The sequence below is a fragment of the Trichosurus vulpecula genome, chromosome 6, assembly GCF_011100635.1.
Source record: "Trichosurus vulpecula isolate mTriVul1 chromosome 6, mTriVul1.pri, whole genome shotgun sequence".
NCBI lineage: Eukaryota > Metazoa > Chordata > Mammalia > Diprotodontia > Phalangeridae > Trichosurus > Trichosurus vulpecula.
Genome location: NC_050578.1, coordinates 225,724,282 through 225,740,450, shown reverse-complemented (window position 1 = coordinate 225,740,450; position 16,169 = coordinate 225,724,282). Strand labels below are relative to the sequence as shown.

The following is a 16,169-nucleotide window of genomic DNA, read 5'->3' as shown; positions in this document are numbered from 1 at the left end:
GTTAGGGACAAGTAAATGGTCTCCTGCCATTTTTCCTTTGTTGTGAATACAGGTTGACCACCTTTGCTTTACTCTTCTTGTATGTTCATGTATACATACATGCAAATATGTGTATATTGTCTTTAGAATTAGAATACAAGCTCCTTGAGAGCCAGACATTGCTAATAACACAACATCCCTGTTTGAATTTTTGTCTTTGTATTCCAAGACTTTGTAGTCTAGCCTGGCACATAGTAAGTAAACCTTATTAAATGTGTATTGATTGAGAAGAGTAGTTTTTTCCCCCATCAGCCTGAATGTTTGGTACATTATTTAAGATCCATAAAAATGATCATATAAGACCTGGATTCAATTCCCACCTCACATACTTACTAGTTATGTGGTCCTGGGCAAGTCACTGGACTTTGCTGTGCCTCAGATTCCTCATCTATAAAATGGGGCTGGACTTGATGGTCTCTAAGGGCCCTTCTGGCTCTGAAACTATAATTATCTGTTCTCCGTCAATATCCATGGTACCAGACAGAGAGATGGTAATAGACAGAAAGATGGGGATTCAGTGCTTTGTCATACATAGGAGTTACTTATTGAATTGAACCGAATTCCCTTTGACCTCTCCTGGTCTACACAGACTTCTCCCACAAGTGCATCATCTTCTGTTTCCCTAGTTGGCTCCATCCTCAAATCTCCCAGCATGCATTGCTCCTCCATCATTTGCCTCTACACTCAGTCTGAGAGAAGGTGGCATAGTGTTTTGTAGAATTATCACTGGATTTGGGGTTTGATCATCTGAAGTCAGTTTCTTACGTTCTGTGACCTGGGGCAAGTGTCTTAACTTCTCCAAGCCTTGGGTTGGACTAGATGACCTTTAAGACTGCTTATAGCACTATCCTCTATGCCTATAGATTCCTCTAATATCTGCCTAAGTGCAGCCTAACATTAACTACGTGCATCCTAAATACCTCATCACTACCTGTATTCATCTTCTCCCCCTTTCTAAGATATATTCACTATATGCTCATAATTCACCTGTCACCTAGTTCAGGGGTGGGGAGCTGTGGCCTTGAGGCCACGTGTTCCCCTGGGTCCTCAAGAGCGGCCTTTTGACTGAATCCAAACTTCACAGAACAAATCCCCTCAATAAAAAGATTTGTTTTGTAAAACTTGGCCTCGAGGCCGCAGGTTCCCCACCCCTGACCTAGTTCCTTACCCCGTATACTTATCCCTAACTCTCCTCTCCATCCACCTCTCCACTACATACACTCATCCCTTCGATCGTAGAGGTTTGTGCTATGTATTCATTCACCTAGCAGACTCATTCAATGTTTATGTCATTGCTTGCCCTCTGTGCTCCTGTTTGTTTTCCTTCTTCTGACATTTGTTTTAAACTGTTACGTGAAATGTAAATAAGTTTCTAATAAGTACTTTTTGATTACTTCATTGGTCCTGTATTAGGAACTGTCCAAGATTTCGCAAACGGAAGACTCCTTCTTTTTTTCCAGAGTGTGAATGCCCCCTGGGATAGCTGTCACTGCTTGGAGGGTGGACTAACATTTGTTGAAACTGTGTAAAAATAAGCTGCAATGTGTGGGCTTCTCCATCGTCACGGGTGGAAACCTCAGGAAATCTTGATGGTTTGAGGCAGTTTTTTTGCTTGAATTTTAGAGGATACTTATCTCAGGTGGGAGTGAATGTTGTCTGTACTTCTTTTAGGCTTCAATTTGATTTCTTTCTGGGTGTACCTTTTCTGTCCTGCCTTACAATTTGACCCATTCTTCCTGTGTATAGTATGGAGGGGTCATAGTCATGTTTTCCAGGAGGAGTAGGACCCATATTCCTTCTAATTCTTCCCTAAACGTCACTGTTCTAGTGGTAGAGGCACTTCAGTCCTCTTTTCTCTTCCCTTTGAAAGCAGATCTTTTGCTTCAAGCCCTAAGACTCTGGAATGGCTTTTGCTGACTTTTTCATCTCAGCTGAGGGGTAGTTTTTACTGGGTTAAGGTAGTCCTCCCTTTCTTCTCTTGTAGGAATGGACAGTGGGTCCAGTGACTCCTCCTTGTACTGCCCATTGCATGGTCAAGAGGTTCTCAAGTTGTTCTGCGAGACCTGTGATGTCCTCACATGCCACAGCTGCTTGATGATTGACCACAAAGATCACAGGTATGCCTCTGGACTCCATCTCAATTTTCTCATCATTAATACCAGAGAAAGAATAAGCAATATAAATCTCCATATTCTACAACTTCACATTTTATCCTCTCCATCACAGTAGCTCTTAGGGAACACATACATAGAGAATGTAGAATCCATGGACTCAACATGTCGAAGCTAAAAATACCTCTCTAGATCATTTAGTTGGACTTCTCATTTTATGGTTGAGGAACCTGAGTCCCAAGTAGAGTGATTGACTTGACCGGGGCCACACAGGAGGTTTCTTAATTCCTAATCTAAATAGCTTTCCACTCTACCATCCTGCCCCTCCTCCAAACGGACTGATTAACATTTAGCATCTTCCGCCTCACTAAGGTAGTCCTCTAGCAGAGCACTGAAAATGACTAAAAGGGAGCAAAGAGGAGGAAGAAAGAAATGGCAGCAAAGGGCCTTGGATGGTCCTAGATCAAAGCCATCAGGCTCTGAATATTTGGGAGTTTGCTAGAACATCCTGGGAAACAAGGAAATACCTATAAGCTGAGCTGAAGGGGATCCAGGGGATGCCCAGGAAGCCTTTTTCTTCTTCCTTCAGCTCCATTGCAGGGCATTCTGCAATCCCTAAGAGCGTGTTCTAGTACACAGTGTTGCTTCTTTTATTCAGGTGCAGGCATGTAGAAGAGGTTTTGCAAAACCAAAGAATGCTTCTGGAAAGTGTGACCACTCAAGTGGAGCATAAGAAAACTGGGTTACAGGCTTCTGCTAAACAGATTGAAGACAGGTACCATTTTTTGTTCATCCCATTTTAGCTTTAATGGGGGTGGTGGGGCATCTCTGGCCACTATATTCAGCTCATCCCATCTCCGCATATGCCCTCCGTAGGTCAACAGACTTCATGCTTCTCCAAAGGAAAGGGAATCAGTGAATGATACAGACCATAAATTGGGTGAAATTTCAGTGAGTCTGGATCTCCTGTTAGTGCCATTGATGTGTAGGCAGAGCCCTTGTGCCCATGTGTATTCTCACAGACTTTGTTTACACTTGCCTGCCTAAGTAGTGGAGACCATCCACACAGCTAAGTATCATGGTGATGGGGCTACCAAGTAGGTCATTTTACCTATCTACAGGGCCTAGGCAATCATTTGCCAGGCATCAGGAGTTATTGCAATCTACAGACAAGCCCCACCGGTTGCTGGTTTTCCTATTAGCCTCTCTGACCATCTTGCCTTGCTAAGGTTATCCAGGGCATTGTGCTCTCTGTGTTCTTGTTGGCAGGACTGTGAGAACCAAAAGACAGGTTGGGGACCTACTCTCTTCCCTCTGCTCTGGCCCTCCTCAAGGTCAGGGACTTTGGTCAGTGCCTCTGAGCTCCTCAGAGTAGGGTCTTATGGGAGTTCCCACTGGGGCGTGGTCTTGTCTTAGTGGCACCACCAGCATGTCTCCATGATGAGGCAGAGTGATCCAAGTTTAGGTCATAGTGGGGTGACAAAGGGGAGTACCAGCCTTCCCTATCAGTCATGAAGTTAGAGACCCTCATTGTAGGCTCCTGATATCCAGCTCTTTGGCTGCTGAATAAATAAGCCCTAATAATCCAAAACTCCAAGGTAGGAACAAATCCCCCAAAGCCTGGATGCCTTGGATCCTTGTGTTTCCAGAGGGATGGCAAGTGAACAAGCTTTAGTCAGGTGCTCTTCTGTGGCAACCTTCTCATAAGTAGCTCTAATTATCATTTCAAGTTAATTCAAGGGAGATTATTACTCATCAGAATGCAGCCTCTATATGCCCCCTTTCTCCTTAGAGTTCTCCAATTAATCCACAGAAGACAGCAGATCCCAGCTTTAGAGAGATACTTGTCTTGCTATGCAGCAACAAAATCATAATTCCCATGTATATAGCATTTCAAGGTTTTAAAAGTACTTCCCTCACTAAAGTCCTCTTCCATTTCCTTCTCATACCCTGAAGGTGATCCTGGACTGTCCCCAGGCTAGAAACACTGAGTACAAGGGACAGACTGTCTGTGATCTGGGGACTAGCCTAGGTTGGCATTGTTATGTTGGCCACAGTCTAATGAGTGCTTTCTGCCCCAGGAACTCATGAAGACCATTTCCTAAGGCAGAGAGGGGCTGTGATCTGGATGGGGAAGGGACTGCCCATACTGATGCAATCACAGATCCTTGAAGTATTGGTCTTTTCTTAGAATAGATTCTAGGAGGTGTATTGTGCAAGTGAGAATCCACCCTTTTGACAGAAGAATAAACTTCTCAGATAGGTGAAGTGATTTGTCCTTTGTCCTTGGTTGTACAGTGAATGGTATTCATTTGTTCAGCATTCAATAAACACTTATTGTACTACTACTTGACTACTATGTACAGAGCACTATGCTACACAGTGGGAGAGAAGCGATGTTTAGATAAGACAGTTTCTAAGGTCTTGGGATCATGTAGTCCTGTAGGGCATGAGACACATAAAGATAACTGTAGCATTACATGATTCCTAACACAATATTATGTAATGCATCAGAGAGTTAAAAACTAAAGTACTACTATATGAGGGCTGAGGGGAGATAGTAGTTACCAAGGAGGGAGATCAGGGACAGCTTCGTGGAATTAGAGGTCAGAGTTGGGGCTAAAAGCTTTTTCGCTACACCAGCCTGCCTCTCTAGCACCTTATTCTTCAGGTAGAATGACTCCTTCTTCATTCATGTGCTTTTTGGGACAACATTGGATTGACTTGGCTTGATCAAGTAGGATGGTCCCTATGCAAGGCTAAACACCTTTTGAAGTTTGGGAATAGAACAATGGCCATGGGTTTTCTTATTAAAGGAAATTCTTGAGTAGGTCTCTGACTTCTCACCAGGTAGGCTGCACAGTCTGTTAATTTTAGCATTTAATTTCTCTCAACTGATCCTCTGACAAATGACGGATGCCTAGGGAGAAACAAGAGACTTGAAGCATATTGTGATATGCTTTGTTCTCCTTTGCAGGCTGTTTGAAGTCAAGCATCTTCACAGGAAAGTGGAAAACCAGATCAAAATGGCCAAGATGGTTCTGATGAATGAATTAAACAAGCAAGCCAATGGACTTTTGGAACAGCTGGAGGTATGTGTAGGGCGAAGATGATTTGAGGGACCACCGTCCCTGCTGTTTGCCTTCTGCTAATAAACACACTAGCTCACATTTCTGTGGTGCTTTATGTACTGCCCTTATATTTGTTTACCAATATTTGTACTTATTATCTCATTGGAAAATGAAGCTCAGAGTGGTCATGTGACCTTCAAAGCCATCAAATCCAACCCCCTCATTTTATGGATGAGGAAACTTAGACCCAGAGAGGATAAGTGATTTGCCTAGGGTCATACAGCTAGTTAGTGTCCGAGGTAGTATGTGCTCTTAGGTCATCCTGACTCCAAGTCCAGGGCCCATCCACTGTGCTACACTGATGTGACCCAGTGTCATGTATCTACTAACCAGTAGATACTGAATTTGAATCTAGGTCTCCTGATTATAGGGTTAGTCATCTATCCACTGCATTGTATTAATGGTTTGGGGAGAGAAGGGCCAAAAAGACACTTGTGGATCTCCTAGGAGCTCACAGCATTGTTGGGGAAACAAACATTTCAAACCTGAAATTGACTAGAGGATAATTGCAAACGTGAGCCTGTGAAGTTATTGTTGACCAGCTACGTAGGCATGCCCAAGAAAACCTGCAATATAGCTGCTTATGAAAAGCTTTGTGGAGGAGGTGGTTTTAGAGCCACATGTAAAGGCCATGCTTGACATCGTTGCTACAGAGGCATTAGAAGGTGTGTAGAAGGCCTTTGCCATGTGGGTGAAGATAGAGTTGGGAATCACTGAAATGTCTGCAGAAAGAGGCTTGACTCAGAGCTTCTATAAGAGGAGTAGGGAGAGAAGAGACGAGGGCCATCAGCTTCTATACTGGCTCATTCTGTATAAACAGAATGAGGATGTGGAGGTGGTGTATGTTCCTACATACGCCTTGTTTTCATATAGACATGGTTCTCATAGAGCCAGAGAGAGGGTTTGTTTGGCCTTATTTTGGGCCAGGACCATCCAGGCCAGCTCAGTGATTCATCCTTAGGATTGGAACACAGTGTAGTACTCATGGACTATAAAATTCAATAAAGGTGATCTTACTTTTAACAAAAAAAATGTTAAAGAATACAATTTTACAATTACTGAAAAATAGATGTTGCTCCCCTTCAACTCCACATCGTTATGATGGCAATGCTGGGTGGGATAGACTCTTTACAGCGTAGTGAGAATTCCACTAAATCTCTGGCACACATGTTTCCTATAGGCTGGGCTCAAGGGGACAAGAAAGGTTCATGTTAAAGGTTCAAGCACTATCCTAGACCCACTAAGTCCTGTTCCCTTAAAGGGAAACCAGCTCAATCTTTGTAAAACAAATCCCATTCCTGTCATAGGCTTTTTGGTATGTCCTCCTCTGAGTATTCCCCTTGTAGGAATAAGCCAGAGTAATTTGTCCAGCAAGAGGACATATGGCTTCATTTAGACCAGGGAATGCCTACCCTAGCCCTTCACTAAAACATAGCTTTAGGTAAATGGCTTTCTCCTGCTATGTACTTCAGACTTATTTTAGGTTGCCAGAATAAATCTCGAAGTGTGGTTATTTTGAGCAAGATTGACAGTTCCTTTCTCCTCTCTTATACTGTGAGTAAATTTGACAGATCATGGAAAAAGGGAGAGATACCACAACGTTGGAGAAGAGCAAATTACTAATTTTCACAAAAGGGAAGAGAACAGCATCTATAGATTAGAGGCCAGGAAGTTTGACCTAGATTCCTGGGAAAATTCTGGAAAGATCATTCAAGTGATGGATATATCAAAGTTGAGAAATGGTGATTAAAAAGGGCTGGCAGGATTGCATCAAGAACAGATCATGCCAAGCTAACCTCATTTCCTTTTTTGACAGGATTACTAAACTGGTAGATGAGGGGAATTTTGTGAGTACAGTTTGCTGACATTTTAGCAAAGCTTTTGATACTATCTTTCTGGAGAAGATGGAAAGATATGAGTTAGATCATAATATAATCAGATGGATTCAGATCTGGTTGGATGGCCAGATTCAGACAGTAGTTGGTAATGGTCTAGTGTCACTGTGGCAAGAGGTCTCTAGAGGAGTACCCCAGGGATCTGCAGTTGGCCCCATGTTGTTTTTATTAATGACTTGGAAAAAGGCATAGATGGTATGCTCATCTATGTTATGTTTACTTATTGATCTGTTCTGCAGTCTCGCATTTCCAACCACCTTTCAGACATCTCAAACTGGGTGTCTGACATCCAGCTGTAGACATCTGATATCCAAAACATTATATTTCCCTCAAACCATCCCCTCCTCCTTCCCTATTACTGTAGAGAAAAATACCTTCCAGTCTCTCAGGCTCAAAACCTAAGAGTCATCCTAGACTCCTCGCTAGTCTCATCCTACACATCTAAGTTGTTGCCAAGGCCTGTCAACTTCACCTTTGCAACATCTCTCAAATAGACCCTCTTGTCTCCTCTGACACTGCCACCCCTCTGATGCAGGCCCTTATCATCTCATGCCTGGATTATTGCAATGGCTGGTAAGGGGTCTGCCTGCCTCAAGTCTCCCCCAACTCTAGTCCTTTCTCTGTTCAGCCACTAAGTGATTTTTCTAAAACTCAAGTCTGATCGTGGAACCCTCACTACGCAATAAATCTCAATGTCTCCCTATTGCCTCAGGAGCAAATACAATGTGCTCTATTTGGCATTCAAAGTCCTTTATAACTCAGCCCCCTCCTACCTTTCCAGCCTACTTTTATTCCCCACCAAGTACTCTTCAGTCCAGTGATACTGGCCTCCTGTCTGTTTCCTGAACAAGATACTCCATCTCTTAGCTCTGGGCATTTTCTCTAGCTGTCCCTCATGCTTGGAATGTTATCCCTCCTCCTTTCTGACTGCTGACCTCCCTGGCTTCCTTTAAGTCCCAATTAAAGTCTCTTCTTTCACTAGAAGCCTTCCCCAACCTGGGTCAATTCCGTTCCCTCTGTTAATAATTTCCTACTTTACTTCGTATGTATTTATTTGCATCAAATTGTAAGCTCCTTGTGGGCAGGAACTGCCTTTTGCCTCTTTTTGTGTTTGCAGCGTTTATTACAGTGTCTGACACACAGTAGACAGCAAATGCGTCCGCATGTGGATGCTTTTATTAAATGCTAAGTCCCAGCTATATGCAAGACACTGGGGATAAAAATACAAAGAATGAAGCAACCCCTACTCTCAAGGAGCTTATAGTCTAACAGACATTCTTATATCCTCTCTCCATCCTACTCTTCTTCCTTCTATTATTGGTATACAGTGCCCTCAACTCTGAACATTTGCCCTTGCCCTGTAGTTACCTCACACATCAGTTGTTTGTCAGTAATCTTGGAATACAGCCCAATTATCTACTGTCTGTTTTCTCTTTTAATGCCAGGGACTCACCAATGAACGGAAGCAGAAACTGGAGCAGCAGTTACAGAGCATCATGGTCTTAAACCGCCAGTTTGAGCATGTGCAGAACTTCATCAACTGGGCAGTCTGCAGTAAGAACAGCATCCCCTTTCTCTTCAGCAAAGAACTGGTAAGGGAGCTCCCACCCTCTGCCCCAGGCCCTACAAGCCCCACCCCTCTCATTCATTTTAATTCTGCCTTCTGGGTTCAAACCAGCAAGTGTAGTTCTTTTTCACCTTTATAGCCCTTGAGCTTTCTGAAGGCACTGATTATGCCCCAATATGGAGCCTCTGCTCTTCTCTTATATCCAGTCTTCTGAACATCTTTTCCTTCATCCAAGAGGCTTCTGATGCCTAGTCCAGTGCTCTTCCTATTATACTATACTGCCTTTGCTAGAGGAATGGTTTCCTGGGAAGTTTGGGACTAGAGAGCCATTCCAAACTTAAGGAGTTTGGAGGATATAACAAGAAGAGATGTCTGTGGACATAGTGTGGGCACATGGGGCAGACCCTCCAAGAAGTCCTTCAAATCTTTTTACCACTACTTAGCTAACTTTCTTCTGCCCACCCCCTGGGGGAAGCAGCTTCTCTTAAAAGCATGTCCCACTGCCCTTCTGTGTCCTTCTCAGTGTACTGGTTACAATGCTTTACTGCCCTCTGGAGATCTCAGAATGAAGATTGCTTATAGGAACATTGATTATCAGGACAGTCTCACTGCTAGTCCAGGTCACACACAGACCGGGCCTTCACCTCCTAGTTTCCTCTTACCACCAGCCCCAGGCCACTGAGCAGGATAGCTCAGGACAAGATCCAAGAGAGGCTTTTCTTATCCCTCTTTACTCAAGCCTTCTTCATGCTTTATGAAAATACCTTCCTTCAGGCCTACTGTATTGCCTCTGCTTTTCTCTTGTCACTGAGTCACCTAGGCTGCATAGTGCTCACCATCCATATTTCCAGGTTTCATTGCCTTCTCAGTACAGCATTATAACAAACAATATTATATTTTAAAACTAATTACATTGTGATGATTCTGATCCCAGGAAATCCCCATATTTCTTACGGGGATTGTTTTTTATTTTTTTTTTGCAACAGAGCAAAAATGTGAGATTTCTGGTACATAGTAATGGGGAGCCAGAGGAGCCTTTTGAAAAAAAGGAGAAAAAAGTAGAGAAGTGGAACATAAATCCATAATCCCTGAGTCTTTGCATCTTGTCTGATCTTCATATCAGAAGTGAGAGACTTCTTCAAACATTCCTGCCAAGGCAGAAATCCTTTATTCTGAACAAGGATTCTAGAATCATAGAAATTAACACTGAAAAGAACCTTAGAGGTCATCTAGCCTAACTTCTTTACAAGAATGAGGCTATGGCCTAGAGATGGGAAGGGGCTTGCCCAAGGTCACACAGATAGTAAAGGGCAGAGCTGAAATTTGTACTCAGGCCAAAAAATCACAAACTTTCCAATTTTGGAGGGGCTCATTTATCCTGAGCCTTAAGAATCTCCCTACAAGATATTTTGCAAGTGGTCGTCCAACATTTGTTTGAAGACCTCCAGTGAAGGGGAACTTGGAATCTCCTGAGGTAGCCCTTTGGGAAAGTCATAGGTTTAGGACAGTTTTCCTTATATCAGACCTACAATTTCCTCTGTTTATTAACATTATTTTAATAATATGTTCCATTTTCCCCCTAGGAATTGAAGTAAAGCTTCTTAACTTATTGTTTGCATATTCTTTATCTTCATTACCTGAAAATTGAAACAATATTTGCCCTCTTTCAAGTCCTTTGGGGTGAGAGACAGCATGATGTAGTGGATGGAGAGCTGGCCTTGGAGAGAAGATGACCTGGGTTCAAGTCCTGTCTCTGACACTCTAGGATACTGGACAAGTCACTTCTCATTGCTCTAGGCAACTGTCTAAGACTGTAGGTTGAAGAGAAGGTAGAAAAAGCCCTCACCTGGAGTTCCCCACCCTGGTGACATCACAGGTCCAATCCCTGTCCTCATCCTCCAACCCCATGATGCCTCTCTTGTTCTCCACAGTCTTGCAAAAATCTCTGACAGTAGCTCAACCATCACATTTGCAAGTTGTTTCAGAACCCCAGGAAAACTCACTGAGGGAGGTGCTATCTCACTATGTCACCAGTTATCTTGGTATCGACTCCTTATTAGCTATTTTTGTTCTATCCCTTCCAGTTCATTTTCATTGGCACAGAATATAGAAACAAAGAATTGGGTAGCCCCTTTTGTACTTTGCTCTTCTGTCATCACTGACCCATCCATCTTCCTCTTTTCCAAACATAGCCAAAAATAACAACCTCATTTCCTTAGCTTTCCACACCAAACTCAGTCCAGCTTTAGCATTCTTGACACTGTTCAGAAAGGTGCTATATGTTTATATTTATCCTCCAGTAGTACCTGCTTATGCTTCTGTCTTCTGTACACGCCTCTAACAAAATCTAAGTTGGATGATGTAGATGCATATGGACTCTTCAGACAATTGCCCCCTTTCCATTTTCATTTGGATTTGTTTTTCTCACTTTGTGTCTTTAGAATTTTATCCCTGAAAACTTTCTATCCAACTTAATGTGTAGATCCTACTTAACTTTTCTTTCTTTTTAAAGGCTTTATTGATGCTTTTTATGTTGCCATCATTGCCCAATCTCCCTGCTCTCTCCCCTACTCCCAGAGAATGCTCCCTTGTAACAAAGACGTACAGTAAAGCCCCCCAAACCCCAGTCCAACATATGGACCACGTCTGACAGTTCTCTGTACGTGCTCGTCTCTAAGCAGATTCAGTTCACTCCCTGGTTACCTTTCCTCCAGAAGGCTCTTATACTTCAATACTTTTGCTTTGCTCTTTCATTTAGGAGTCACAGTTAGTGAGCTTCCTCTGGTGGCCCTGGACTCTTATGGAGGTTAAGGATCTTCATTTGTGTCTGATACCTATGAAAATGACCCTCTGGTTTCTTGTCAGATTGTGTTTCAGATGCAGCGTTTGCTGGAGGCAAGTTGTAACACAGATGCTGGTCCCCCCTGGAAGATCAGATTTACGTGGGAGCCTTCGTTCTGGACAAAGCAGCTGGCAACATTAGGTCAGTCAGAAGGAGACCATTCTTGTTGTTAAGAATGTCTTTGGGGCCCTTTAGGGAACTTTTTCCTCTCATTGTCCTCCAGTAGTTGATCAAATCACTGGTGGGTTATTGCTCATCAGAAAAAAAAAGGGAAAAAAAGGATCCTTGGTTTGGCCTGTGGGCCAAGAGGCTTCTAAAACAGCTGTGATTAATAACAGTCAAGAGGTCTCTTTTTAAGCTGATGGATTCATTATTCAAAGCACCCATTGGACCGTGAATATTCTCTTGGCACCCTGGACCACTTTGGTTTCAAAATCCCAATAGAGACCAGAAAGTCACTTGGTTCTCTCCTTGTACACCCACATACACAGACGTGCACCAACACAGCTGTTTGCAAGGAGGCACAAGGATCTTGCCAGGATTTAAAGTTCCTCCATCATGTCTCTATCAGAAATTTGAAGCTGGAATCATAGGTTTGTGTTTATAAAATTTTGGAGAGGTTTTCAAACTTTTACTAAAACCTTGATATTTTTCTTTATTGAGGAATCAGTGGGAGATATTTTGGGTTGGGTTATTTTTTCTTTTTTTAAAGAACTTGATCTTGAATTGTCGTTGCTGCTTTAGATGCCTGGGTACACTTGGGGTGGTGAATTGCTTGGGTAAGCTATGGGCTATGGTGGTGATTTTGGAAAACTTATTTTGAATTTTTCCCCTTTGCGTGTGTGGGGACATGCATGGCAAGAGGGAGAACGTGGATGGCACAAATTAGGAAAATTTGTCTGACATTTGACTGGCTCAAGATGTAGTGCTACTGTTTGGAAAGCCTCAGCTTGGAATTCTGGCTTAGATGGTAGGCCATTTGTTTTACACACAGATTGTTCATGTCAAAGAAAAATTAAAATTGTTAGGCTTTTAAGAAGGCAGCTTGGTGCAGTGGGGGTTGAGTACATGTATTTGAATCCCCACTCTGCCATTTTCTTCCTGTACCATCTTGGGCAAATTACTTACACTTCAGATTCTAATTTTCGTATTTGTAAAATGAAGGGGTTGAACAAGGTGACCTGAAGTACCTTTGAACTCTAAATCTATGATGCTGTCACAGCCTAAAAATCCCCAAGTTTAAGAACATATTTGTGTGGGTGTGTGTCTATGTGAACATGTGTATAGGTGCACGTGTATGTTCATGTGGCACATGCATGTGTATGCATAAAGGTGTCTCTGTGTATCCATGTGTACCTGTGCTGCACACAGGTATACATACACGTTTGTATACATATGTGTCCATGGGTGTGCCTGTTCTACATGCATGTGTGCATAAATGTGTGTCTGTGTATGAAAGTGTGTGTGCCTGTGTACACAGGTGTACATGTATGTGTGTGATTGTTCTTGTGTATTTGCAGCATAATAAGAGCTACCATGAACCTCAGAAGCATCTTATCTGACCCATTCCTGAGCAAGAATTCCTTCTCTGATAGCCTTAATAAGGAGCCATCTGGCCTTTGCCTGGAGATCATCAGTGAGAGGGAACTCATTATCTTCTGTGTTCTCTCTTCTAACTTATTCCTCTTCTGGATAGCATCAGTTAGTGAAGAATTGTTGTTGAGACTGTTTGTTCAATTAAAGGACAAGAGAAGACTTATGGAGGACATGAACATTGCCCCCATAACTTGAAGGACTCTGATGAAAGATGAGCTAGATTTCCTCTGAGTAATTCATCTAGATGGAGAAACCCAGAACAATAAGTGGGAGTTACAGGGAAGCAGGTTTCTATCCTTAGAAGAAGAGCTTCCTAACTGATGAAATGAACTGCCCAGGAAGTAGAAAGCTTCCTTTGTCTGGAGGCATTTAAGCAGAGGCGAATGACCTGTCTGTTAAGGGTGTTGTAGGGGAATTCCTACGTGGTGCAGCAGGTCAGACTAGGTGACCTTTAAGGCTCCATCAAGATCTAAGATGGTTTATGATTATGGGATTATGGATTTATCTCTCATGTGCTCCCATAACCAATGTGCAGTCGGAATTTAAAGCTTAGGTTAACAAAAACCCCTTTTCTGAACTTGTCTCATCCCATATGCATGAATTCAAATGACTTGTTTTATTCTTGAAAATCTGATACCAAGCTAGCTGTAAAATGTGTTAATCTATACAGTTCTAATTTTATCCATCTTTATCATCTTATAAAGCAAGCAAACAAACCCCATACTTTCCTAAAGCAGATTTCAAATTGGCCACTGTGGGCCTTTCAAGCAGCACTTTGGGGGCTGAGCTACTTCAAGGCAGCCGTCAGATAAGTTTTCCTGGCTTGTACCATACCAGTTTTCCTTGTGATATACTTTTGATCTTTGTCCCTCCAGTCACCTCAGAGAAAAAAAAATTACACTTAACCCCAATTGCCTTGCCTTCCCCCCTCCAAAAAGAAAAAAAGTTAAAGACAAAGTTACCAAAACAATCCCCCTACGGCTAGTTTTAATATTATAGATTACATTGATCTAGCTAGCACCTTAAGTTTAACTTTCTTTGGGCTATTCTCCAAACTTCCACTAATGAGTTGGGCCCCCCCCCGAAGGTATGTTCTAGCCCCAGGTTCTAGGGTTCTGTCCTGTGGGTGCTGGTCACAGCATCTACCAGTGTGCTTCCCATTGACAGTCATCCAGTGGACAAAATAGGCTTGTAGAAAAGCCACCGACTACGATGACATGGAGTGACAACAGAAAGGATAACCCTTGCCCTCGTAAGCCCGGGCCACGTTGTCCCACAAATGCAGTGTCCACAGGAAGAGGAGGATTGAACTTTACGGGGGTAAAATGCAAGGCACACATGCATAGGATGCAGGTGTGGCAGAGGAAACTCGCAAGTCCGGAAATTAGAATTTCTTTGTCTTTTCCTGCAGTCTTCATTTACACATCTTCTTGGATGTAGTGTCTCTACTGGGCACATTACTCAGCTGAATTCCTCGGGCTGACCCTTCTCTCCGGTTGGCTCTCTTTACTGCCAGGGAACTTGAAGCTGCTCCCTGGGTTGGCCTGCAGTGTGTGTTTGGGCTCCGGAGTCTCTCGCTGGTTGGAGAGCTTCCCTTCAAAGCTATATGGCCACGGAGCTGGGGAGGAGAGACAAATTGCCTCATTCCCTACTTCAGGGGTTTCCTTCACAGGAAGCTTCCAGTTTTCAGTCTCTCCCACATTTCAGCTATTGAGATTTGTCCAGAGCTTGACTCCTCAAAGCTCCCAGGGGCTTGGCTTCTTTGTTTGCTTGGCCAATGTTGTTCCCTCCTTGACTCTATCAGAGAGGTGCCCAAACCTCATCAAAGTATTATTGGATATGGCTGAATGTTTATACTTAGTTTAATATGTTATGGTTACATTATGGGCTATCTGGGGTAGGGTTGGTTAAAGATCAGTGCCTCTACATGAAGTTTACAAAACTTTGAACAAATTATTATTTGATTTTGGTGTGGAACCAACACCCCAGTGAGGGAGCTAGTATAAGCTGTAGTATTCCCATTTTCCAGAAAAGGAAACTGAAGGTCAGAGTTAGACCTTGCTACACCAAAGCCACACAGCCGGAAAAGCTGGAATGTGAGCCCAGGTGTTTTGAATACCAAATCTAAAGCTACTTCTACTGAAAGGCAAAATACCAAACTTGTATTAAAGTTTGAAAAGTTTTCTTAAAAATTACAAAAACAAACCAACAGTTACACTTTATACTGACCCAGTAACACATTGACCAGGGAATCCCTATCAAACAGGTTGCAGCTAGGTAAGGCTTTTCTGCCTATTTGCAAATCGATTCTTATCTACATTTATATCTATGTAAAACACATAAGTAATGTACATCTGCATGTCTATAACATACATAACTACCTAATCATGTATACATGCAAATACACACATCTTAGTCTAAAGATTAATTCCATGGGAGGGATAATGTTGTGCCTTCCATTCGTACTTCAAATGTTAAACATTCATTGCATTGCTGGGCTTGGAATCAGGAAGACCAGAGTTCAAATTTTGCCTCTGCTGCATTTTAGCTGCTTGACCATGGGCAAGTCATTTAACCTGTCTGAGCCTTAGTTTCCTCGTCTGTAAAATAACCTGTATGGGCCTCATGAGAATCTACATAGCAGTATGGATGACGAACCAGCTTTAGAGTGCATGGTTTTGGGGTTGTTTTTCTAGCCCTTACCTGCTTTCCTTCTGTCTGGATACTGACTCCAAATGCTATCAAGATAGGTTGTTTTTCAGTTTAAGCATTTGGCTGCCCTTGCTGGAGAAAGAGTGGAAGGAGCTGGGAGGAAGGGAAGGTATTCAGTGTAAAGGGAGATTGATGAGGCTGATCTGAATTGACACTTTGCAGAACTTGTAAGAGTATTTCTCTATAGGTCCTATTCTTAAACATTCACTTCAGCAAACATTTAAGTATCTGCTGGGTGCAGAACATCATACTAGGCACCAGGGGAGGCACAAAGAC

At 42.7% G+C, this 16,169-nt stretch overlaps 1 protein-coding gene across 2 annotated transcripts in view; it reads left to right on the top strand.

The window, feature by feature from the left end:
- Positions 1-16,169, top strand: part of TRIM66 (tripartite motif containing 66) — a 123,596-nt gene that overhangs the window by 59,885 nt on the left and 47,542 nt on the right. For both annotated transcript variants that reach the window (XM_036762697.1, XM_036762698.1), the window contains 5 exons: positions 2,024-2,156; positions 2,809-2,925; positions 5,128-5,242; positions 8,622-8,768; positions 11,609-11,726. In XM_036762697.1, coding sequence (XP_036618592.1) covers positions 2,024-2,156; positions 2,809-2,925; positions 5,128-5,242; positions 8,622-8,768; positions 11,609-11,726 — 630 coding nt within the window. The remainder of the gene's footprint in view (positions 1-2,023; positions 2,157-2,808; positions 2,926-5,127; positions 5,243-8,621; positions 8,769-11,608; positions 11,727-16,169) is intronic.